This window comes from Garra rufa, chromosome 13 (genome assembly GCF_049309525.1).
Source record: "Garra rufa chromosome 13, GarRuf1.0, whole genome shotgun sequence".
Taxonomy (NCBI): Eukaryota; Metazoa; Chordata; class Actinopteri; order Cypriniformes; family Cyprinidae; genus Garra; species Garra rufa.
Window position 1 is genome coordinate 23,926,845 of NC_133373.1, and position 26,293 is coordinate 23,953,137.

The following is a 26,293-nucleotide window of genomic DNA, read 5'->3' on the forward strand; positions in this document are numbered from 1 at the left end:
AAAAAGAGTGTTTGTTTTTTCCCCGGAACAGATGAATGTACATATGGTTCCTTTTTTGTGTGACGTTGGTTTTGTACGTGATACCACAGTTCTGACTTCAAATGTCTGAGTGGCGCTATAAAGGACATTGCACAGTCCGAAATTTTCATATGTTTTTTTTTTTCGTATTCTTCATCCTTTCCTATGGAAATGCTAACTAGGGATGCGAAAATGCAGAAAATTGAACCTGATCTGAACTTCATGACGGACAAAAGTTTCAGAGGCAGTGTGTAAACATGATTGACACAATGTGAGATTGTATTTATTTTTTAAGGTGCAAAAAAAGTGTGCAATGACTTTAATTATAATGACGCCGTGACGTTTTAAAATAATGTACCATCTGCACTACACCTAAACTCACCCGATAGTATGAACAAAAGCAAATGTGACGTAAAAACGCAAACCGCAAGCATGCTGTTTAAGCTTGTTTTTCGATCTCTCATCTTTCAGTTCTTTCATCATGAGTCGTGTTTTTCATGGGATTTGTACCCAATTCCACTTCCTAAGTCCAACTCCGTGCTGGCTGAGCTATCGAGTAACCTTATTACATCCGGAAAGCAAAACTTATGGAGCTATACTTATAACCGTGTATAAAAACGATTACAAGTGCTTGCTGTTTTACCGCCTCTAGTGTTTATTTCTGTTGGAAACTGCAGTTCTATATACTTATCGGTATGTATTTCGAGTCTTGCGAAAAAGTTTCCACAGACACGTTAGGTAGCAAATAAAACATATCCAAACAAAACAAAAACAGCTGATAGGCTGAATGAAAAAGCAAATTCACTCTCTGACAGCAGGTGGCGCTTATGAAACAGTGGAAATACAGCGTTTCTTAGTTACTCAAAGCAGCGCTGAGCTTTTAAATAAGAAAGAAGAGGTAAGATCTTAAGTTTTCTGAAATACAGTCAGTCCCCCTTAGAGACATATTAATTTAAAACCCAATTCAGTATTTAGAATTTTCTTCCTATATCTTGGGCATTGCAAACAGTGATCTGCCTGCTACAGTATTTTCTCCTCTTTGCATTTGTCTTTAGTGTCTCTGGCTTCTGTTAACGGCAGTTTACAGTTGGTTTATTTTTTGTTCAGTTAAAGAATTAGTTGTGTGTTATCAATAGTTCTACAAATTATCCAACCATTAGTCAGAAGTGTATGCAGTTAACAGGAATCTCCTCTCAATTGACAATGCTGTGTATACTGCCTTAGGCACTTGTATGTCGGTTTTTAAAAAATGTATACTGTGTGCGCAATTCAAACCGGTTTACCTTTTTAACTGGTATATCGCCCAGCACAATTTTCTATTATTACAAAAGTTTTTTTATGGTATTATTATTATTAATTACAACAGCAACAATGCTAAAATTACAAAAATAAACAAACAATTTCAGCCTATTATGAGGAAGTAGAAATTATAAAAAAAAAAAAAAAATTAAGAGAAAACTTTTATTTATAGATTATTATAGTAGATCATCGAGTATGTTCTATAATAGCTTCTTTTTCTTCTTTAAATTATTATTATTATTATTTTTAAGTATATATATTATTACTATTACTGGAATTTTAATTATGTCAATGAAGTACTTAAAGATATTGACTGATAGTGAAGATGCTGATGTGCATTTTAACAGACATTAAATACCAAGACAACATGCATTTACCAATCTTAAAATACATAATATTCTGCAAAAGAACAACCGTACCAAATGTAAGTCTGTAAGAGAGACGTGTGTAATACGTCTGTGAGTTTCTGGAGGAAACATGTTGACATATGTACCATATAGTCCTAATCTCTGATAATCCACATAATTCCGTCACTATGTTGTGGCAATTCCTCAGGGTCGTCAAGTCTGTGAGTTGATTTGATGAAATACACACTTGGTGAACTGCAGCCAGTGCAGCTTGTGTGTTTTGTCTATCATCAGCATGCATGCTCACACTTACACTTACTTACTGTACATTACATTTATATTCCTGGCAGACACATCCTCAAAGCATTCATACACATTTTACTACTTTTTTCAATAACCCTTGCTGCATATGCCACCACATTATACAATAAGACATTCTCAAATCATGTTAAAATGCAATCTAGTCAGCTGAAATTACACCATGTACCAAAATAACCGCAGCACAGTTTACCGAAAACAAAAAAACCCATCTTATTCTGTCACTTTGAGATGTGCGCGTAAGTTCAGAAGGGCAAGACATTCATAAAAGGCCCGAGTTACTAAACCAAGCGAGTGCTGCAAACTCGCCATTTGTGGAATTTGTTGCATAAATCAAAGCGTTTCGCTTTCATTATGCCCTCTCTCGTGCTCCTTTCTCTCTCTCTTTCAAAATGAAAAACCAAAAGAAAAAAACCATGAGGGTTTCCTGGGGACTGTCTGGAAAATAAAAAGTGAAAAAGAAGAAGAAAAAAAAAAGCCTTTGGCTAACTTTGGTCCTCCTTCCCCAAAGTGCCTCATAAAAATTGTTTAAATCAGCATCCGAAAGAATGAAATGGATGTGCAAAATCATATTCGCTGAAAGGCAGAGCGGGGACCGCAGGGTTCATGCAGCGGTCTTCGGCAGCGTCTGGGGGCCACATTCATCAGTTCGAGCCTTCACTATTAAACCCCCTCAATCAGCTAAAAGACAGACCACTCGGTTTTGATGTGTTCATTATTGCACCCAATTCGCTGCGTCCTTGTGTAAGTGCAAATTGGAGAATAAAAGTAAGCGAGAGAGAGAAATAAAAGAAAGGCCACTATTTACTTTACAGTGCCCTCCTGCTGGAAATCATAAAAAAAGTTACCGAAATTCACTCTAATATTTCAAGCTTCATTTAAATTGGGGTATTTCAGGCCTTAAAAGGAAGTTAGCATATTATTTCAACGCGCACACACGGTTTCTTTGTCTGCGAGTGGATGGCGTGTGATGGACAGACAAGGCCAAGCGCATTACCTGCTTTTCTCATTGCGAAGCTAAAGCTACGCATACCTCCTGAAGGAATGTGAGCGAGTGTGTGTCGACTGAAAGAACGCATCCAGCGAAAGCGAGATACAGGTTGTATTTGCAGCAAAGCCACGGATGAAATCCTCCCCTACGCACACGCGTACGCTCGTTCTGAGATCTCTAAAGGTTATGCAAATAAAGATGGCCGATTTGAGTTTCATCATTCGCTCACAATTTACGCACATCTAACCACAAGTTACGTCTGGCATGATAGCCATCACTCAGAGGCTTCACATGTTGATTTTGGGAATGATAATAATGCATAGAGCCATTCATCTAACAGCAGTTTTTTTGGGTGTGACAGTTATTTTTAGCATTAACGTGGGATCTTTCAGCCTGAAGATTTTTATCTGTCAGTAATTATGCTTTCATAAATCATGCAGGTGTAGTACGAATGAAAATAGATTAGCATGGCTCAAAAACACAGCAGTCCGTGTGACGACTGACGATGGTCTCTTTGGATAAACAGGTAGCGTATCCAACCCACTGCTTTCCTATTAATAGGTGTGTTTTATCCAGTTACTCCCTTCAGGCGAACAAAGTGTGTGTGCCAGTAAACAAAATTATGTTTTTGCAATTGAAGATCATTTTTCTATTCTGTTTCTGCCAGAATAAACGATTTGATTAATTACAGGCTTCATCCAATGGATTTTAAACAAGTAGCCTGTGGACAATGCTTTTGTAAATCCATCGCAAATACACACACACGCTTTCATTCATCCTTCTAGGTGACCTGCGTCCCGCACTGACACTCTTGCCTCCTGAGGAAATGCAGTGATTTACTTTCTATCACAGAGGGTAAAGGTCAAATTCCCATTTCGCCTCTGTGTTGATGGATTGCCTGTTCGGTTTAGGCCTTTTAGAGTATCTTTAGGTATCTTGTGTTCATATTATGTAACAGCATTGTCTGAGTCATCAAAAACTTGATACCAGAAATATTTAAGAATGTTATACCTAAGAAACGGAATTTTGTCTTTCTACACTGGTTCTTCTTAATCCTCTGATGTCACTCACCTTCACTCACATATCTTTCTGTCTCACCTTTATGTTATTTTTTCTTCTAACTAGAAAAGCTCCTTGGAAACAGCCCTCTGACCCATACACAGCAAACATGTGTCTCAGAGAAAACCTCTGATCTGTCAACAATCATTTCATGCGTATGTTTTCTTTACAGATTTAGTGCCCTTTCTCATTCCTGAATGACCACCCACCACACACACAAACACAAACACAAACTGACATCTCCATGTCAGGTAAGGATGGCCATTTTGATCACTTGAGTACTTCACAGAAAAATACTGATTGTTTTAATTGTTGAACTACGCACATACACTGCTGTCTAAAAGTTTGGGGTTGTAGGGCTGGGTTTTGAAACAAATTTTATGATTTGATTCGGTTTTGATATACAAGCTTGCAATTTGATTCGATATCGATTATTTTGGATATATATCAGGGACAGTACATGGCAACTTTTTCAAAGAAAAAAAAATCAACTAATGCTGTAAAATATACATTAGAGTCTGTTGGTACCACATTATATTGAAGGTTAAAATGAATCGATTTGTATTCAAACACTTCAATTACACTCAATTAAGTTTTTGATAAAGATACAATTACATAATTACATTTCTACTCCAATTTGTTTATTTAAATATATAAATATTAAACATTTAAATGGTAGCTGTCATAAAAACTTAAGAGATTTATTTAAACACTAACTAAATATTGAAGAACAATAAAAATTCTAATGAATATATGTTATATGGTCCATATATTTAGCAAAATGCTCATCTCTAGAGTATTTTTCTTTCCAGCTGATTAACGTTTTTTTGTCACAAAATACATGTTTTTTTTTCCTGAGGTAAATGTGAAGTTACGTGACCTTTCCGCGGTTGAAACACTGACCAAATGATTACATGAGACATTTTGATATTCAGTAATTTCGGTAAGAAGTATTCTTTCTTTTAACATACCTTCAGATGTTTATTCCTTTTAATTTTTTTGCTGTAACTGGTATTAAAGCAAAGGAGACTGCCACTTCTTTTGAACTAAGGCGCTACAGTGATCTGTCACTCCACATTAAACAGTGCCAAAACAACATTGTTTGATTTTGTAATAAAATGGTCAGAATTTGAAATCTGAGACTTTGTTTTATATTAAAAATAAATCACTATTGTGATTTATTGGATGGGATGTGCGCTATAATATTCCATTCATAAACTGAAAACCGACTAGACTAAAAGATTCTTGGGATTTAAAGGAGAAGTTCACTTCCAGAACAAAAATTTACAGATAATTTACTTGCCCCCTTGTCATCCAAGATGTTCATGTCTTTCTTTCTTCAGTCATAAAGAAATAATGTTTTTTGAGGAAAACATTTCAGGATTTCTCTCCAAATAGTGGACTTCTATGGTGCCTGCGAGTTTGTACTTTCAAAATGCATCTTCAAAGGGCTCTAAAGGATCCCAGCCAAGGAAGAGGGGTCTTATCAAGCAAAACGATTGGTTATTCTCTAAAAAAAATTGACAATTTATGTACTTTTTAACCTCAAATGCTCGTCTTGTCTAACTCTGCGTGAACTGTGTATTCCGGTTCGTGACAGATAGGATATGTCGAAAAACTCCCATCTCATTTTCTCCTCCAACTTCAAAACCATCCGACATCGCTTTAGAAGTACCGACCCAGTGTTTACAAAGTGAATGTGCAAAGAAGATCAAACGCCCTTAAACAAAAAGAAGGTAAAACAGCGATGTTGGACGATTTTGAAGTTAGGAGTTTTTCAACCTATCCTAACTTTCATGAACCAGAATACACAGAATTCACACAGAGCTAGACACGAGCATTTGAGGTTAAAAAGTATATAAATTGTCATTTGTTTTAGAAAATAACTGATCGTTTCGCTAGATAAGACTCTTCTTCCTCGGCTGGGATCATTTAGAGTCCTTTAAAGCTGCATATAAACAGCATTTTGAAAGTTCAAAATCGGGGGCACCATAGAAGTCCACTATATGGAGAGAAATCCTTAAATGTTTTCCTCAAAAAACATTATTTCTGTTGTTTTGTAAAAATGAGAATCGATTAAAATCGAGAATTCAATGTTTTTTTTGTTTTGTTTTGTTTTTTTTAGATTTTTTGTCTTATGCCCACAAAGATTGCATTTATTTGATCAAAAACAGTTAAAACAGTAATGTTGTGAATTCTTATTACAATCTAAAAGAACTCTACTTTAATACATTTAAATAAAAAATTAAAATTCTAGTTTTATTCTAGCTTCTACTATTTCTTCTTATTATCAATATTGTTTTGCTGCCTAATATATTTGAGGATGATGCACTTTATTTTGCATCCTTTCGGAATAAAAGTATTATATGTACTAACCCTAAACTGTTTAATGGCATGTATAAACAAAATGCCATTATTAGCCAACACATTGGATCTGGCTTATCTGGGGACTTGTGCCAAGTTAAAAACAAGTTCTTCCAAAATGTCTAAAGATCCCTTCCATTGAGTTATGCAATGTCTAGCTTTTTTTGAAAGAAAGAACGTGTCCCATGTGAACGCCCTCTAATCCTCTTCAAAGATTTGAATGCGGCTGATTTAATGGATTAAAAGTCACAATGAACAATATTGAAATAAATAGCTGTCTGATGATGCCATAAAATAAACAAGCATATTCTCATCACACATTATACAGCATTATATGCCATTTTGTAATGTCTCGATTCCTAAGGGCACCTTGGATGATCTTTTACTAGACGGGAAGATACAACCACAGTCTTGCAGTGACTTACCACTTCAGTTGGCCGGTAGTACTTCGGATCCACCTTCACGTGAATCTCCCCAGTCTCCTGACATCGGCCCACCTCCTTCTCATTCTTCCCCTCCCACCTAAGTGCGAGAACAAGGGCTTTGAACACATTCCTTCATCTTATTTGTTTTCCAATTCAGCTGTCAGCATACGCGTTACATATTTACAATATTTATGGTGTGTTTGCGTGTTGTTTTGTGGTCTTGTACAGCATGTCTGCGAATCAACACCAGATGTGCCAGATTAACCAGATGGGCTTAATCTGAGGTAGATGTGTGTGTATGCGTGCTCTCACACAATGGTTTTGCCCACGTGTTTGAAGGCCATCTCCACGAACTCCCGTACGCTGTGCACTTCCCCCGTCGCTATGACAAAATCGATAGGCTCCTCCTGCTGCAACATCAGCCACATCGCCTAAAACAAGCAGAAACAACAACATAGATATTATTATTATGAAGCATGTTTCATTTGAGATGTGATTGATTACATCATATCAAGATGCAAATGAGATGCAGTATCAAAACAGCTTTATTTTCTCAGGTTCACATCTGAGATCAAGTATCAAGACTCCCCCGCATACACACGACACAGATTCAACGCAGACACATCTGTTCCCAGTAGGATATGCTTTTATGTGGTTACGATCTTACACACACCCCAACACACAAACACAAACGGCCGTCCCCGTCCTGACGTCAACACTAGGCCTCATGGGATGCCAATTGTGGGAATAAAGCACAGAGTTCCCAAAGTCCATACAACCACTGCACAATGACACAAACGCACAGACTATATCTAAATAGTGATCTAGATGAAAGAGAGAATGCTTTAGGAGAAATAAATGGTGAGATACTTAAAACAAGAACGCTTGCCAAGAGGTCAACGGGTGATACTCTTTTGTCTTTTTTTCTCTGGCTATAGCTCCCTCTCTCTGTCTCTCTTTCTCTGACTCCAGGGTTTCAGCGTTTAGCCAGTTGGCCGGAGAATCGCCCCGTTCCCTTGACAGGACTGTGCTCTTTTCTTCCCCTCAGCTTGATGGAGGGATAAAGACCCCATCAGCACGTTTTATACGCTGCAGTGGGAGCGCCGCACTTGGCCGCCCAACTCATTCATATTTCACTCCTGCTGCACTTAAAAAACCCTCTCAAACGAGATAACAGACAGACAGACAGAAAGAGAAAACCATAAAATGAAACACCGAGGGAACTCACACAGCACTGTGATGAATACAGATTTGGATTTTATCACAGCACCAAGTCTAAGCAATCAAAATGTATTTTAAACATCTGTAGGTTAATTAAAAATGACTGTTCTACATCACAAACCACTAAACACCCACTGTGAAGGATAAAGATCGTGTTCAGAGCTGTTCTGTTTGATTTGGTCTAGTCTGAAATGTTGAAATTTCCTCAGCACACACATGCAGACATCCAAAATTAATTCTGAGAATATGTGAGAACATTTAGATATGTTTTTTACAGACCAATAAACTGATTTTTGCATTTTATTATTAAGAACTATACATAAACACCTCAAGCAGGGGCGTTTCCTCTGAGGAGGCAAGGGAGGCAGTGACTCCTCATTAAGATTGGATGAATAAAAAAAAATAAAAATCCTAATACAAAAATAAAACTTAAAAATTAAATGAAATTAAAAGGTACATCTTTGTGTCTGTGACTAGTGTTTACCAAACTGATGACTGATGATCTGAAAATAAGTTAATTATGAAAAAGAACAGCTGAACATCTTAAAGTTTTTAAAAAGTAATTTTATTTTAAATTATTTAAAATTTATTTGATCCAAAGTACAGCAAAAACAGTAAAATTTTGAAATATTTTTACTATTTAAAATAACTGTTTTCTATTTGAATACATTTTAAAATGCTATTTATTTCTGTGATTTCAAAGCTGAATTTTCAGAATCATTAGTCCAGTCAGATGATCCTTCAGAAATCATTCTAATAATCTAATTTTAGATCTGTTAGAATCTGCTCAAAAAACATTTAATATTATTATGTTAAAAACATTAGTAGAATTTTTTCAGGTTTCTTTGATGAATAGAAAATTCAAAAGAAAAGCATTTATCTGCAAAAGAAATATTTTGTAACATTATAAATGTCTTTATTATCATTTTTGATCAATTTAAAGCATCCTTGTTAAAAAGTTATTGTTAATTTTTTATTGTTATTTTGATATTTCTGTTCATCAAAGAATACTGAAAAAAAAATCACTTAAATGTTTTAAATATTGATAATAATAATAATAATAATAATAATAATAATAATAATAACAACTGTTTCTTTAACAGCAAATCAGCATAATAGAATGATTTCTTAAGAATCATGTGACACTGAAGAATGGATTAATGATGCTGAAAATGTAGCTATGATCACAGGAATAAAAAAACATCTTAAAATATATTCAAATAGAAAACAATTATTTTAAATAGTAGAAATCTTTCACAATATTACTGCTCTTGCTCTATTTTGGATCAAAAAAACACAATCTTGGTTAGCAGAAGAGACTTCTCTGAAAAACATTAAAAATCTTACTGTTCAAAAACTTTTGACTGGTAGTGTATAATTGTTTAAATAAAATATATTCTTTAGATTTAAATACCTAAGTGCATTAGAAACCTTTTAAAAAGTCTAATGTAGAAATGTTTTGGCTTAAAAAAAAATTCTTTGTCTTGGCATTTTTTTTAATTATTTAGAATATTTATATTGTCCCAATGACAACTGATTTTTTGAACAAACAGCTCACTGTGTCATTTACAGCTTTCAGCGTCTGTCACAAAAACATGAAGATAACCCTCTGCGGTGTTGTTCCTCATATTTTTGTTGAGGAATATTCCGTGTATGTGTTGTCACAGAGTTCTGGAGAAGATGAATGTCTGACAGTTCATTTTCCCCTGAGGTAAAAGTTGTTAGTCGCGACAGATGTTTTCTTTAGAAGACGCGAGTCACTGACATCAAGCTGGGGTCAGACTGCTTACAGTTTGACATAAACCATACAATGTTGCAATTCTAATAAAATTACCAGCTAATTGGCAAGTCATTTTATTTATACAAAGATTTCACGGGTAGTTGGTGCTCTGGCAATGCTAATTCTTGAGTACACAAACACACATACACATAAAATATGTAATAATGACCATGATGAGACTAGTAAGAGGAATGTCACAATCGAGAAAGGTCAAAGGTCAAGACAAAGCTTTCTATTTTCACCAATACAGCAATGCTGTAATGCAATACAATGATGAAACCAACATGTAACAGAGGTGACAGTATGTCTGTGTGTGAGAGAGAAAAACTCAAGAGAAAAAAAGAGGGACAGACATATGAAACAGAGAGGTCAACTGAAGGGAGGAAATGCTCTGCAATATTCTCTGATCTTATTTTAGTCACAGCATTCTTGGATTTTTCACTCTTGTTTCTCTCTTTCTCACGAACGTACACACTGACAATAAAGCACTGTAACAGATTCATTCCTGAAAATCTTCTCCAATGTCTTTAACAACATTATTCAGCAACTTTCTGGATTTGTCAGCACAGACTTTTGTGAAATGTGAGGTGGCAAATGTATCCAATGGGAAAAATACTCTTAACTGAAACCTGGCTCGTACTGTATCTGTCTTAACATCCTAGCTTTCCGTCCTTTTCTCTCCATTCCTCCCTCACGCCTCTCTCCAAGGATCATTAGCGCTGTGAGAGACAGCTGAGAGGCCTGCAGCACAACTCCCTTCCCCTTCCTTCCTGTTCACACACACTCTCTCCTGGCATTATGGGAGGGGTCTGGACACTCTGAGGCTCTCTGGGTATTTTAGCAGCAAATGTACAAGCTTTGCGCATAAAAAAAGCAAAAGCAAGATGCTTTCATTATTTGTGGACACGGTTCAGTACCTCATTTTATGCACTTATGTCCCACAATATCATACTCCTAGGCCTCAAAGTCTTCAAATAACTTGTTTCCTAGACGATCGTGCCTCTCTTTTGCGGCCCACGCCTCATAGCTTGCCATGGAATAGCTTGCCGCCCCATATTAGATCCTTTCCTTCTACTGAGGTTTTTCAAAACCCATCTTAAAGGAACAGTTCAGACAATTTAAATATTTTCTGTATTTACTGATACTATCAATGAAACAAAAACTGACCTGCTTAATCTTAATAAACTGGATCAATTATACTCATTGATTTATAAGTAAATACTTGATCTGACAAAAATGTAAAAAAAAAAAAAATCAACTATGTAGAAAAATGTTACTTTTTTTTTAATTGCAAGTCTGTCTTAAAGGAACAGTTCACCTAAAATGAACATTCTGTCATTTGTTTACTGTCCTCGTGTCATTCCAAACCTATAGAAATTAAAATAAGATATTTTTAAGAATTTTTAAACATTTTTTTGCCCATATAATGAAAGTCTATGAGCAGTGTTGGGAGTAACACATTACAAGTAACAGAAGTTACATAATCAGATTACTTTAAGTAACTAATAAAGTAACTCATTAGTTTTTAATTTACAAGAAAATATCTGAGTTATTTTTTCAAATAAGTAACGTTAGTTACTTTATTTTTCCACTTATCGACTGACAAGTCTCCTGTCCCCATGCTGAGAGAAATCGGAAGTACAGATTTGTGTACAGATGATTTTACATAAACTAACATTTGTGCTTCAGTGTTTTTTTTTATTACTGAAGAGTGTTGAACTTTCTTCTCCTACGTTCTACTGTACAGATGTGAATTTACCTTTCCTTCAGCCTGAGGCTTATTCATTTCACTTTTTGGTGTGAAAGGGCTTTTACATTTGCCAAAAATAGAACTTTTTATATTAAAAACAAACAAGCCTGGGCAAGATTTAAAAAGCAATGCAAAAGTACAATACACAATACATTACTTTTCATAAAAAGTAACTAAGTAACACAATTAGTTACTTTTTTAGGGAGTAACACAATATTGTAATGCATTACTTTTAAAAGTAACTTTCCCCAACACTGTCTAAGAGGTCCAAAACAACACTGGACCCAAGTGACTTTTATTGTATGTAGAAAAAAAAGCTCCAAAATATTATTTTCCCCCCAAAAATATCTTTTTTTTTGGCCTGACATATCATCATCTGATCCAGGCCCTGTGCTTGGATCGGTAAAGGCTTATTCATTTCACTTTCTGGTGTGAAAGGACTTTTGCATTTGCCAAAAATAGAACTTTCTATATTAAAAACAAACAAATAAGCCCTGTCCAGATTTGAAAAGTAACGCAAAAGTAACATAACAAATTACTTTACATAAAAAGTAAATAAGCAATGTAATTAGTTGTATGTAGAAAAAAAAAATATATATATTTTTTTCCCCCCCAAAAAAAATACCAATTTTTTTTTGGCCTGACACATAAATTATCATCTGATCCAGGCCCTGTGCTTGGATCGGTAAAGGCTTATTCATTTCACTTTTTGGTGTAGGGCTTTTACATTTTTTACAAAAATAGAACTTTTTATATCAAAAACAAACAAATAAGCCCTGTCCAGATTTAAAAAGTAACGCAAAAGTAACATAACAAATTACTTTCCATAAAAAGTAAATAAGCAATGTAATTAATTACCTTTTTTAGGGAGTATAACAATAACATAATATTTTAATGCATTACTTATAAAAGTAACTTTTCCCAACACTGTCTAAGAGGTCCAAAACAACACTGAACCCAAGTGACTTGTAGAAAAAAAACCCCAAAACATTATTTTTTTTTACACAATAATATCTCTTTTTTTGTGTTTCAGTCTAGCGCCAGCCCTTAGGTCACGTCCCTTCAACACTGGCGTGACACATAAATTATCATCTGATCCAGGACCTGTGGTTGGATCGGTAAACACATCGGCATACATCTGTCTAACTCATCACTTTAAAGCTCAGTGGAAGGGTCACAGAGGGTGAGCAAAATGTGAGGTTCAAGGGCAGTTTCCTTCTCTAGTGGATCAAGGTGTCTCTGAGCTTTCCAAAAATGACATGTACGCCAGTTTGTTTTGAATCTGTGTCAGTGTTCCTCCTGCCATCCGTCCATGCAAGCAAACATAAACTTGGATGAGAGAGAAGTGAGTTTAAAAGAAGGTGAAAAGAGAAAACAAAGGATTAACTGTGATGACATCCTCGTCTCGGCTTCAATGGCTCTTTTGTTTTTATGCATCTGGGCGTGTGGGACTATATTTCCCCGCAGGCGCTTTTGAACGAAGTATCTTGAAATATTCAAATCATCTTAAGTTTTGGAATGATAAATTACAACGCATTATGCAATCACTGGTCATGTGACCGCACACGTCCAATCACAATTCTCAAACAAATTTACATTACCTGGGTGGCTAATTTTCCAAGGGGAAATGTGATGAACGTTTATACAATGACATTACGAGTCAAAAGTCTGAACATACCTACACATTCTTCCTTATTACGGTTTTCAACACTTGAAAAAAAGAGGAAAATGATCGAAACTATGATACAGCACTAAGTGAATTATGGGAATTATGTGGTAAAAGCAATTATAATTTAATCTTCTTCAAAGTAGCCATCCTCTGTCTAGATCATGTATTTAAAAATATGTTGTTTTGTAAAAAATTCACACATAGGCAAAATTAAACATTTTAAGATCACAAGAAACAAATTTAGCCCCAAACTGCTAAGAAATGTCCAAAACAACTACAAATGAATACATACTTTTAACGATAGTTATAATTGTGGTGAAAAAAGATAAAACTAAATTTAAAAGTGAAGTAACTTTACAATAAGGTTCACTTTAGTTAACATGAACTAAGAATGAACAATACTTCTACAGCATTTATTAATCTTATTGTTAATTTCAGCATTTAATAATGCATTAAACACAACAAAAATGTTTGTTAACATTAGTTAATGCACTGTGAACTAACATGAACACACAATGAACGACTGTATTTTTATTAACTAATATTAATCAATAGTGTATTACATTCATGTTAACAATGACAAATTGTAAAGTGTTACAAAAAAAAAAGTAAAAAAGTAAGCTAAAAAGTAAAATACAAAGTACAATTGTTACAATAACCAAAATATTTAAGAAAAACTTAAATATCATTTATAAAAGTTGATAGTTTTATTAACCTTTTTATATTATTATTCACAGGAAAAATTAAAAATGTATTTATCTTCAAAAAAAAACCCACAAATTTCCCTCATATATGACATAACCTTTTGGCTATTTACATATGTTTTAAGTTTGTTACTCTGCGATAAACAAACCTGCAGTTCTCTCTGCAACACTGAATCCAATTCAACCAAACACGCATTCACGATTGCAACACAAAAAAGTAAAAAACAAAAAACAAAAAACAAAACAAAAAATCAAAAGCGCTCACACACTCCAGCTCGCTTTATGCCATGTAAAGAATTCCTCACATAAGAACTGTACGAGTCTTTCAGGTAGATTTTGCCCTGTAATAATACAACTATTCATAACTATTCACCGGGAAGGGCGCACACACACACACATATACATAGCCTGGAACTGACTCTATAGCTCCAGGAGTCATTGGTTTAGAAGGGTGCCTGTTTTTAAAAGCCTATTTTTATTTTTGGAGCTGCTGAAAGTTTAAATACTCCCCTCTACCCACCACAACACACACAGACACAGTCTTTTTTTTGTATGGAGCACAGAAGTACTCTGTTTAAGGCAGGTGGTTTGAATTAGGCAGAGACAGGCTGTCATATGGTGACACTTGCTCACACACACACACTGAACCAGAAAGAGAGTGAGAGTGAGAGTGTGAAAGAGCAGACAAAGAGAGAGTTTGCACTGACCACTAAATGACTGAGTGAGAGAGACGATGAGAGTGTGTTTTTGACTGCGGATCACCTGGTTACTTCATTAATGCTATTTTAAATGGACTTTTCCACACAGCTCATGTTACTTGCGAAGGCCAATACAAATCAACACTGATGCACAGAGTTCACACATTAAAAACATGGCATAGTTCGAGTTAGACCATCTGAGCTGGTGCACGACTGGATTGGTTTGATAGTACATATCAGAACATCTACTAAAGCGATGTTTCCCAAACTTTTTTATTACGCAAATATCGGCTTACTTTTAAAGTAATACAGTTTTTTTTAGAATCACTAAAAGACATTTCTCAATACTGAAGTCAGTTTTCAAAACTTTTCACACAGTTCTCCTAACCATCATTCAACTTGACATAGCAGATCATTTCACATTCAAAATGCACTAAAACTACCAAAACAATTCATTAATACTTCAAATCAACTTCTTACATCACTCTAGCAAAGGTTTTCACCAAACAAACACACTCAGAACACAACAACCTACAAAAACACTAACAACAGTTAGCGTTATACAAGTTTTTTTTAGTAAAATTTCTACAATACAGGAACGATACTCTCTCATGTTTATAAATCATTGCAGTATATGCTACATGGTCCATGTTTACATTACAGTACTAAAGTATTCCTGTGTTAGTAAAAGTGAAAAAGTGTAACACTTCTGAAGATATTCAGCTACATGCGACTGCTTTCATAGCATTTGATTTTTTTTTTTTTACTTTTCTATATTATATTACTGTAGATATGTTACACAATTCTGTCTTATTCATTTTTGTACTGCACTGTAAAAAGTTTTCACCAGTTTCAACTTAAAAACTTAAGTTTAGCAGCTGCCTTAAAATTTAAGTTAAATCAACTTAAGTCATTTCAACTCACAAGTTAAATCAACTCATTTTTATCGTAAAAAGTTAAAATGACTTGTAGTTTTAAGCTGATTTAACTTACAATTTTAAGGCAGCTGCTTAACTTTTCAAGTTGAATCTGGTGAAAACCTTTTACAGTGTGTGCTAGGTTTTGAACCTAAGTTTAACAGTCTTGAAAACAGTATGTAAACATGTGCGAATTGGCTTGTTTAGTACATAAAGGTTTTGTTGTGTTTGTGTCAAAGGGATAAGAGTATTAATGTAATTTGACAGATGTTGTCAATGAATGCATTTTGTGCCAAAGCAATGATAATTGATCCACAGTTTAGCCCACAAAGACTGATGTTGTGCTCACTGTGTGAAGAGTTTTGAAAAAGTGACCTAAGTTTTGGGAAAAGTGTAAAAAAAAAACTGTAATTATTATTATTTTAACATGTTTTCACAACATTTTTTAAAAATAATTTTCTATATGACATCTTTCAAATACCTAAATACTTTTTAAATATATTATTATTATTTTTTAAATTTTGTTAATATATTTTATACTAAACATTTTATATATTAATTTTCTATTTGACGTCTTTTCAAATAACTGCTTCTTATTTTTATATTAAAAATCATGAATTCTATAAATTATAGTTTAGATTTGTCATCCTTCCAAATATCTGCTTAAGTATGTCTAAGATGCACATTGGGAATCACTGTCCTGTAGTAGATTTGAGTGGTACCCTTTTCACTACCATTGAAGCTGAAGAGTCAGACTGTAGATCGTCATATCGATCATGAAAATGACTGACCAGTAGAGACAGGAAGAATCTATAATTTAATCTGATGGAAGATAAAAAACGGTTACAGATGCAGTTTATTGACTGGAACTCATATGCATCCAGACAGAGAAACGTGTGTGCATGTGTGTGCGTGTGTTTGTGTGAGAGAGAAAGAGAAAGAGAGAGCAGTCAAGATGGTTATCAGGGCCGTTTAGCCCCTCGTTGAGAGCAGATTGGTTACAAATTGGAAAATGAGGAACAGGTGTGTGAGCGGGGACACACACTCCCATACACATCCATTAGCAGTGCACACAACTTCTGTGACCACAGAAATTCTGCAAGCGGGAAAACAGAGGAGTTCAACATTGCCTTCTATAAATGTTCGCAATAAACACAGATGCGACGTCACGCACACACACACTCTCACACACACGTCCTTTCTCTGTTCTTCTGCTGTCTGTTTCACAGGTGGCTTCATTTTGTGTGGTCATATAAAAGTGAAAGGTCAAGCTGTAACACTGTCGGGAATTTTCTCACACATTAGGACTCCTTTAATTGTAGCTGTGTGTGTGCGAGACAGATAGAATGAACATTTATGTGGCCAAGGCTTCTGCCCAATGAACGCTGCGTGTGTGAGAATGTGTGCGAGACAGAGTGATGACAGTTGTATTTGTGGAGGCATGCCGTGTTGGCGAATCTTACTGCTGATGCTTTCCCCAGGTGAGTTTTTACTGCCTGGAGTACAATGAACAAAGAGAGGTGTGTGTATGTGCATCACTTCTTTTCTTGCCTGTCTTAGCACCGTCACAAAGACAGACAGAAGGATTTGCCTTCGCTCGGTCAGAGGTGCAGAAAAATCAGTCCTGGAGAATAGAGGTCTCTGTAAATGCTTATTAAAAAAAGCAGTGAAGCAGAAGATATGAAACCTGATATGAAGGAAGAAAATATCTCAAAACAGAGAAGGAAAATAATGTCAGAATTACAGAGAGGTCAGGATGGTCAACTAGTCGTCTACTACTGCTTTCAAAGAAATTCAGGATGCTAAAACTGCAAAATTTAAACTCAAATTAAATCAATCTTTGAAAAACTAAGTTACAGTCAACATCAAATTTCAATTATTGTCAGATTAAATTTTTAATCCCGTGTTTTCGCGGAGGAGACATTGTAAATGCGCGACCATGTAGAGACAGAAATGACTTAAATGACTTCTACTGTGATCTGGCGCTATATCGAAAATAAAATGAACTTGACGTTCAAGGGGGGCAGGGGGTGTCGTTGGGGGGCGGGCCGCCCCCCTAAGATAATGGTAGGGGAAACACTGCAATTGTGACTTTTGCATCTCGCAATTAAGACTTTTTTTCCTCCGAATTGCATGGTACAAAGTCAGAGTTGCAAGATATAAACTCTCAATATGACTTTTTTCTCAGAATTGTGAGATATAAACTTCAGAAAAGTCAGAAATGCGAGGTTTTATCTCAATTTTTGGGAAGTCAGAATTGAAGTAGAAGATATGAAAATAATAAGAACCAAGAAAATCTCTCAAAACAGATGGAAAATAAAGTCAGAATGGTCAACTAAGTCATCTACTAAGCAACAAGTCAATTAATGAGAAAGATTTCTTAAAAGATTTCTAGTCAGAATATAGAAGCCTGTTTCTGCTACTAAATAAAAAAAGAAGGTAATTGTGACTTTTGCATCTCACAATTCTCACAAATTACCTTTTTTCCTCTGAATTGCATGGTACAAAGTCAGAGTTGCAAGATACAAACTCGCAATTCTGGCTTTTTTTTCTCAGAATTGTGAGATATAAACTCACAGTTCTGACTTTTTTTCCCCAGAACTGTGCATTATAAACTTGCAACTGTGAGGAAAAAATTTAAACGTGCAATTTTTTTTTGAGAAAAGTCAGAATTGAAGCAGAAGCTTTGAAATTGATATGAACCAAGAAAATCAAAGAAATTTTCAGCACGCTAAAACTGCAAAATATAAACTCAAAAATTAAATCAGCCATTAAAAAAAATGAATTTTAAATTTCAAGACAATTACTGTCAGATTTTTATTTCGCACATGTTGTCAGAATGCTACAGAAGCCTGTTTCTGACAGTGAATAAAAAAGAAAAGTAATTGTGAATAATAAACTTTCAATTCTGACTTTTTTTTCTCAGAATTGCAGGTTATAAACTGGCAATTGCAAGGAAAAATTTGAACTTGCAGAATTGCAAGATATAAACTCACAATTGCAGGTTATAAAGTCAGAACAGTGGGAAATTAACTCGCAATTGCGAGAAATAAAGTCAGAATTGCAAGATAAAAAAATATGAGTATGCATCTCGTAATTCTGCCTTTTTCTCGCAATTACTAGTTTATATCTTGCAATTCTGACTTCTGATTTTATAACTCGCAATTGTGAGTAAGCATCTCAGTTTTGAGAAAAGTCAGATACAAACTCTATATATATATATATATATATTTTCTCATTCTCATATAATTTCTTATTCATGGTTACACCTTACATACGTTAAACAGTCTAGAGTATTTTAATGTAATGTTCTGTATTATAATGCATAAAACTAATAGAAAAAAGTATAACCAGGAGTATATAAGTACCACAATAAATTCTATTGTTGGGTAGTTATTTACGAGCACATATATTACAAATATATCATGAATGCACTATACATCATAGAAAGAGTTAGCAAATGTTGATATTATAAATCAATAAGCTGATTGCAAGATATGGAAGAGTTATTAAATATATTTTAGACATAACATTCATTGAAGTTTTATCTTGCCCTACAAGATAAACTTCCTCCTATCTAGTGCTATCAGCGAAGCTCGATCCAATCCATCCGATCTGATGATATTCGGATGATTATTATGACGTGGGAGTTTGTATAATGAATCAGTGAATTTGCAAGCTGGCACATGTCTTTATCAGGTTAAATGAATGCGCGGCGGTAAGTGTGTGGCCATTAAACTCTGTAATCTTTTTAAAAGGCACAATTAAACTGTTCATCTAAACACACGTACAGACAGTATAATCATCTCACCTCGCCAACAATGAGGCTTAAACAAACATCGGCACACATCCACAAGTCCGAACCTTTAATCCGCAGATTAGCAGCGATATTCACAACACAAAAGGAAGCCCTCTGAAGGAAATAAGAGGAGGAGAGAATGAAAGGTGTTGGTTTCAGGTGTTTATGCAGGTAGAGAGGAAGCCAGTTCCTGCTGAATGTTTGAAACCGACTCGTAAAGGAGGCCAAAACACGTCACCAACCAATAAACTGTCAAATTCCTTGTCTGAAGAATAAGGAAGAGAGGACAAAAGCCTCGTCAGTGGTTTGCGCTTGGCCCGAGGTGCTGGCAGCGGTAGAGGTATGTACAGAATGCGCTGTTTTGATAACTGTTAAAGATCAGCACTGCCTGAACCCTCGGATACCTGTTTGTTTAATTCGGCTTTAATATCTGCGGCCGTTCTATACTAGATCTGATTTCATTTGAGCAGGATGGGTGGAGTTAGACACCTGATCTGGGATGGTTTAACCTCTCGTCAGTCTATTTCAAATATACAGCTTAAAAACCTAATTAAAACCTTATTAGTCTGGGAAAAAACGGCGTAACTAAAATAATGTGCGCGCATAAGTACGGCTGCTCCTCTGGACTCCTGCAGACTCCAATGAAATCGGAGAACTTAAAAGAAACAAAACAAACCGTAAGAAAGAGCTCTTCTCTGGAGGTGTTTTCGTAAAATATGCTGACAATTCCCAGGGTCACCCAGACCACCTCTGAGATCGTCATGTGTGTATTAAAAAAAGTGTTTAAGAGCGAAAGTGAGTCATCAGGGAAATTCGTGGTGTGTTTATGTGAACGTAGCAGCTTAGTGCGTGTGTGTTTGTGCAGCACAAGGAACACTGTTCACTTTAATTCATAATTTTATCAGATTTAGCATTTCTAAAATGTTTTTTTTCCAAAAAAAAAAAAAAAAAGGACAGACATTAAAGAAACATGCGTGCGGGCGGGCGTGGATTTGATGGCATCTAACCATTTAAACAAAATGGACATCATCAAAGAGAATCGGCTGTTAACCATTACCACAGATAATCATCAGTGTCAAACACATCGTTTTACAAAACACCTCAAGGTTATTTCTTAAAATGTGTGTGTGTATAGAGAATTAACTAGAAATATGCAAAAACGTTATAGTGTTACAGAAATGTTTAGATGCAATAGGTGATTTGTTTTTATATTATGGTCAAAAACAATTAATTTTGCCATTCAAACTCAAAAATAAAAGCAGGCACAATTTTAAAAAGCAAAGATGGAAAATATGGATCTTTTATTATTATCTGCTCAAATGGAAAATATGATTCTATAAAAATACTAAAACTGTGACTCTAATAATAGTTAATAACTGTTGAAATTGGATACAGATTCACTGTGAATACTCGTAGTGAGAATGTGAATGTATGTGAACTATGAGCTTCTGTGTCAGGAATGCTGGGTAAAATTTGACTCTCCATTTTTATATCGCTGTTGGTCATGGAAAGCTGGGATCCAGTTATTCTATATTCCCTGTGTGTCCATATGTGGATGTGTATCTCAGAAGCTCATGTATGGCTAATAAAATTCAATATTCATTCGCAATGTAAAAGAAATGATTTTATCTTCGCTTTCATTGAAAACATTTCTAAAAGTCAACAGGTAATACCACAAGACACATGTTTATTTAAAAAAGGCTGCCAGAAAAGTACAAACTACACAAAACGTTCAGTTTGGTTTGAAACTGATTTAAGACTGATTTGAAAATAGTCGTTAATGCCAAATAACCATTCAAATTCCTAAAGAGAAGAAGTTTGGTCACAGCGCTAAAAGTCTGTTGCCGAAATGTTCTGACATTGTGGAGCCATTGAATCCCAACAATCTGAACACACAGAAAGGAAATACCATATCTACCAACACATAAACACACACCACTTTCTATTCACCTAGTGAGACGTAAACTCATTCAATGAAACATCCAACCTTGTGAATGTACAGCGACATACATGTGTGCACAAAAACACACAGACTTCTGTTAGAGATATATGAAGTTATAATGAAATACATTTTTTTCATATTGGATTTGAAGGCCCTGAAATCAGAATCATATGTTGCAATTTCAGCGAGACAGACCGTGATATGTTCAACCTGTAGGGAGGTGTGTGTGAGTCAGTAGTCAGACAGTGTGTGTGAGTGTGTGTGGAGGGTAGGAGGAGAAATACCAGACTGTACGCATAGTAGAAGTTATAGATCACGAACGTGATGGCGTGTGTGATTCTTCAACACCTGTACTGCATAAATTCTGAGCTACGGCAGCAGTACAACACAATTCTAATAACATGGAGCGAGAGTCTGCTACTGTAAAGATTATAACAAGACCCAGCTGTGTGTGTGTGTGTGTGTGTGTGTGTGTGTGTGTGTGTGTGTGTGTGTAGCGTGTTCAGGCTTCCTGCACACCCCACACGGTTTGTGTGATCAGGTTTTGATTGTGTTTGGCTGGAGTCTGAAATGAGGCAAATGACTTTTTGATTAAACACTGCATAGAAAAAAAGGCCATAGAACATAATGAACAGAGCCATTACGGAGAAACTTATGATGATAAAGATAACAAACATGAAGTTGAAATGCAATAAATCCACAAAACACATGGATTTTCTGCAATAAAAAAGCCTAAATTGTATATTTGCAAACAGTGTTGACAATTAAATAACAAATAAAATATCTGCAAATTTTCTGAAAAAGATCACAAGATGAAAATGGATAGATAGTAGGGGGGAGTGGGGAAAGATGTTTTATCACCCTTTTAATCTGGTAAACTGTGCATATTTTGTGTGATGTGATCACATATTTAAAAAGTGACCAGCATATACAGCTGCCTGTGATTGATAAAACTGCATTTGCATAGTAAATGTTATACATGGCAAGTAAAAATAATTTTCTGTCAATGCAAATGTAATCAGGTTTGAAAATGTTGTGAAATTGTTTATGAAATGAAATGAAATGAAGATTATGAAATGAAATGAAGATTAGCCATGAAATAAACATTTTTTTTCTCCAAAATGGTAGCTGTGGGGTTAAGTGTGTGAGATGGAAGAGGCTCAAGTAATATTTGTGACCCTGGATCACAAAAATCAGTCATAAGAGTCAATTTTTTTTTGAAAATTGAGATTAATACATAATCTGAAAGCTGATAAATAAATAAGCTTTCCGTTGATGTATAGTGTGTTAGGATAGGGAAATATTTGGCCGGGATAAAACGATTTGAAAATCTGGAATCTGAGGGTGCAAAAAATCGAAAAATTTGAGAAAATCAATCAAAGTTGTCCAAATGAAGTTCTTAGCAATGCATATGACTAATCAAAATTTACGTTTTGAAATATTTACGGTAGGATTAAATATCTTCATCGAACATTATCTTTACCTAATATCCTAATTATCCTAATTATATACTAAGTTTTGAGTCCAAATGCAGGAAACACTATTAAAAATAATATGACTAATAACAAACATTATTTCAAACTGTTAAAAAATGTTTCATGGCATTGAAAACATTTACCTTAATGAATGAATTGCAAGCAAAATTAGACTTTGGACACTGATTAAGTTGTGTGCCTCAACTTATATTCGAGAAATTATATTTCTATGGCTCTATGTTATAAGCTTTCTTCAGATTTCAGTTGAAAGCAGACATCCTGAACTATAATTAGGTATGCAAGTTTTGCCTCTTCCTCCTTCTTGCCTAAAGAACAACTTAAGTAAAATGTGGCTTAGTTTACCCAACTCCCCCATAGCTCATATACACACACACAAACACACACACACTTAACATAGATATCTAGATAACACATTCACACAAACACTAACACTCTTGTTCTAAATTACCTCTCCTCCTTTTAAAAGCCAGCACTTCCTGTAGAGACAGGAAGCACTCACTCAGTCAAGCAGCCAGTCTCTACTGATTTCCTGAGATTTAAACAGAGGAACCATTCAGGCCATTTACACAAATGTTAGCATTCTCTCACTCCCTCGGTCCCTCTCTCTATCACACACACTTTAACACAATAATGAAGTGTATTGGCGTGACAACACTCCTGTCAAACAGTGATTCAATAACTACTTTATCTTCATCCAGATGAGGGACATATTAGTCAACATCCCAACAAACCCACAGAAGAACAACATATCTATTTCCCTCATGTCATGTCTGATAATGTCCAGCATTCATATCGCATGAACCTATTTTTTGGCAGTTCAAATAAAATATGATATGACGTTAAATCAATGTGGCAAAGATTATGAGAGAGAAATACAGAGTGTCGTTGACTGTAAAGCTACAAACTATGAAAATGTTTAATTGTGAAATAAAATAGGGGTTCTTTAACCTGCTCTGTGGGTGAGTTTACAAGAAATTGAGGATCCTGCCACCCACCGAAGTGCACACCCACGCCCCCTCACCCACCGGTCAGGTTTAATGGGCAGAGCAGTGTTTGACCTTTCACCCCTAAACCCTAAAGCAGAAACTTTGACCATTAAACAGTCCCTCCAAGCCTATTATCCAATCAAACGCATCAGTGCGCACATCTGGATACTGCATGAGTGTGTGCGCGCGAGTGTGTAATGGAAGAGTGTAGAGATGATTAATGCGGGGGGTGCATGGCAGACTGCAGTGTCATTAAGATGTTTAAACGTGACATAAAAAAGTGCTCTAGTTTCACTGGCTCAACCAGACCCTTCAAACTACTGTGTACTATGACCAGTGTGTGTGGATGAACTGTTCGATTCAATGTCTGTGTGCGTGTGCACGTACACTGGTGATTAAAAAAGAAAAAGCATATATCAAACTATACAATTATAGAAGATAGACAAGAAAAAAAAAATATAAAAATACAGATAAACAAATGGTCATACAGGCAAAAATATAAAATGACAGACAGATACAGATAGATAGTTAGATACATAGCTAGACAGATGAAAGGATAGAGATAGTAAAACAGAAAGAAAGATGACAAATAAGTAGATGAACAGACAGACAGATAGGCAGATAGATTGTAAAGCAATTTTAAGTCGCGTTGGATAAAAACGTCTGCTAAATGAATAAATGTAAATGTAAATGTAGATAGATAGACGAATAAATGTAGATAGACAGACGAATGGACAGACAGACAGAAGGACAGATGGACAGACAATCAGACGAACGGACAGACAGACAATCAGATGAATGGACAGACAGATACATAGACAGAACGATAGACAGAACAATAGACAGATAGATAGACAGACAGATAGATAGATAGATAGATAGACAGAATGATAGAAGTATAGACAGACAGACAGAACGATAGAAATATAGAACGACAGAAAGACAGACAGAAAGACGAACTGATAGAGATAGTTATACAGACAGATGGAAAGATAGATGAATGGACAGACAGACAGAATGACAAACAGAACGACAAACAGACAGACAGACAGATAGACAGAACGATAGATAGATAGACAGAACGATAGAAGTATAGACAGACAGAACGATAGAAATATAGAACGACAGACAGACAGAACAATAGACAGAAAGATAGAAATATAGAACGACAGACAGACAGAACAATAGACAGAACGATAGAAATATAGAACGACAGACAGACAGAACAATAGACAGAACGATAGAAATATAGAACGGCAGACAGACAGAACAATAGACAGAAAGATAGAAATATAGAACGACAGACAGACAGAACAATAGACAGAACGATAGAAATATAGAACGACAGACAGACAGAACAATAGACAGAACGATAGAAATATAGAACGGCAGACAAACAGAACAATAGACAGAAAGATAGAAATATAGAACGACAGACAGACAGAACAATAGACAGAAAGATAGAAATATAGAACGACAGACAGACAGAACAATAGACAGAACGATAGAAATATAGAACGGCAGACAGACAGAACAATAGACAGAACGATAGAAATATAGAACGACAGACAGACAGAACAATAGACAGAACAATAGGCAGAACAATAGGCAGAACAATAGGCAGAACAATAGACAGAACAATAGACAGAACAATAGACAGAACAATAGGCAGAACAATAAACAGACAGACAGACAGACAGACGAAAGAATATAAATAGTTATACAGACAGATAGATAGACGAATGGACTGACAGATAGATAGACGAATGGACAGACAGACAGACAGACAGACAGACAGACAGACAGACAGACAGACAGACAGACAGACAGACAGACAGACAGACAGACAGACAGACAGACAGACAGACAGACAGACAGACAGACAGAGTTATACAGACAGATGGAAAGATAGATGAATGGACAGACAGATAGACAGATGTTTAGAAGTAGTGTGTGCGTATGCATGATTGAATGTGAAGGTTCAGTAGTCTGTGTGGAGCTCAGAGTGGGTCGTGTTTCTCCGGGTAGGGCCGTATTTGTTATTTCTATTATTTAAGACAAATGTAAAAGGCAAGAGACAAACAGTGGTGCACCTGTGAAATGTGGCCCCAGGGAAACACATGGCTCTTCAACTATTTCCTGGCCCTAAGGGAGGGGCAAAGCAGAACCAGATGAGGAGGTGACTGGATCGGCCAGGTCAGATCGGGTTGGATAAGGACGTACGTGTATGAATGTGTGTTTGTGTGTACGCACGTATAGTAAGCCTATCGTGTTCACTTTCCAAGCAACTCCACGAGGACTATTGAACCCAGACGTACAACGAACTCCCAACAATCTACACACACACGCAAAGGTGACGAAAGATGACAGGGTCCTGAAAGCATCATTTAAAACAAGTCAGTTGAGTGTATGAGATGCTCCATTAGATACAGCGGGTGAGAAGGTAAGAAAACTCATTAAGTCACTTATCACCTCCTTACATACACACACGGGCACTCAAAGGATGGCCA

At 35.6% G+C, this 26,293-nt stretch overlaps 1 protein-coding gene across 2 annotated transcripts in view; it reads right to left on the reverse strand.

The window, feature by feature from the left end:
• gmds (GDP-mannose 4,6-dehydratase) overlaps positions 1 to 26,293 on the reverse strand; it is a 93,033-nt gene that overhangs the window by 7,901 nt on the left and 58,839 nt on the right. For both annotated transcript variants that reach the window (XM_073816654.1, XM_073816653.1), the window contains 2 exons: positions 7,134 to 7,252; positions 6,822 to 6,918 (listed from right to left, as the gene is read on the reverse strand). In XM_073816654.1, the coding sequence (XP_073672755.1) occupies positions 6,822 to 6,918; positions 7,134 to 7,252 (216 nt within the window). The remainder of the gene's footprint in view (positions 1 to 6,821; positions 6,919 to 7,133; positions 7,253 to 26,293) is intronic.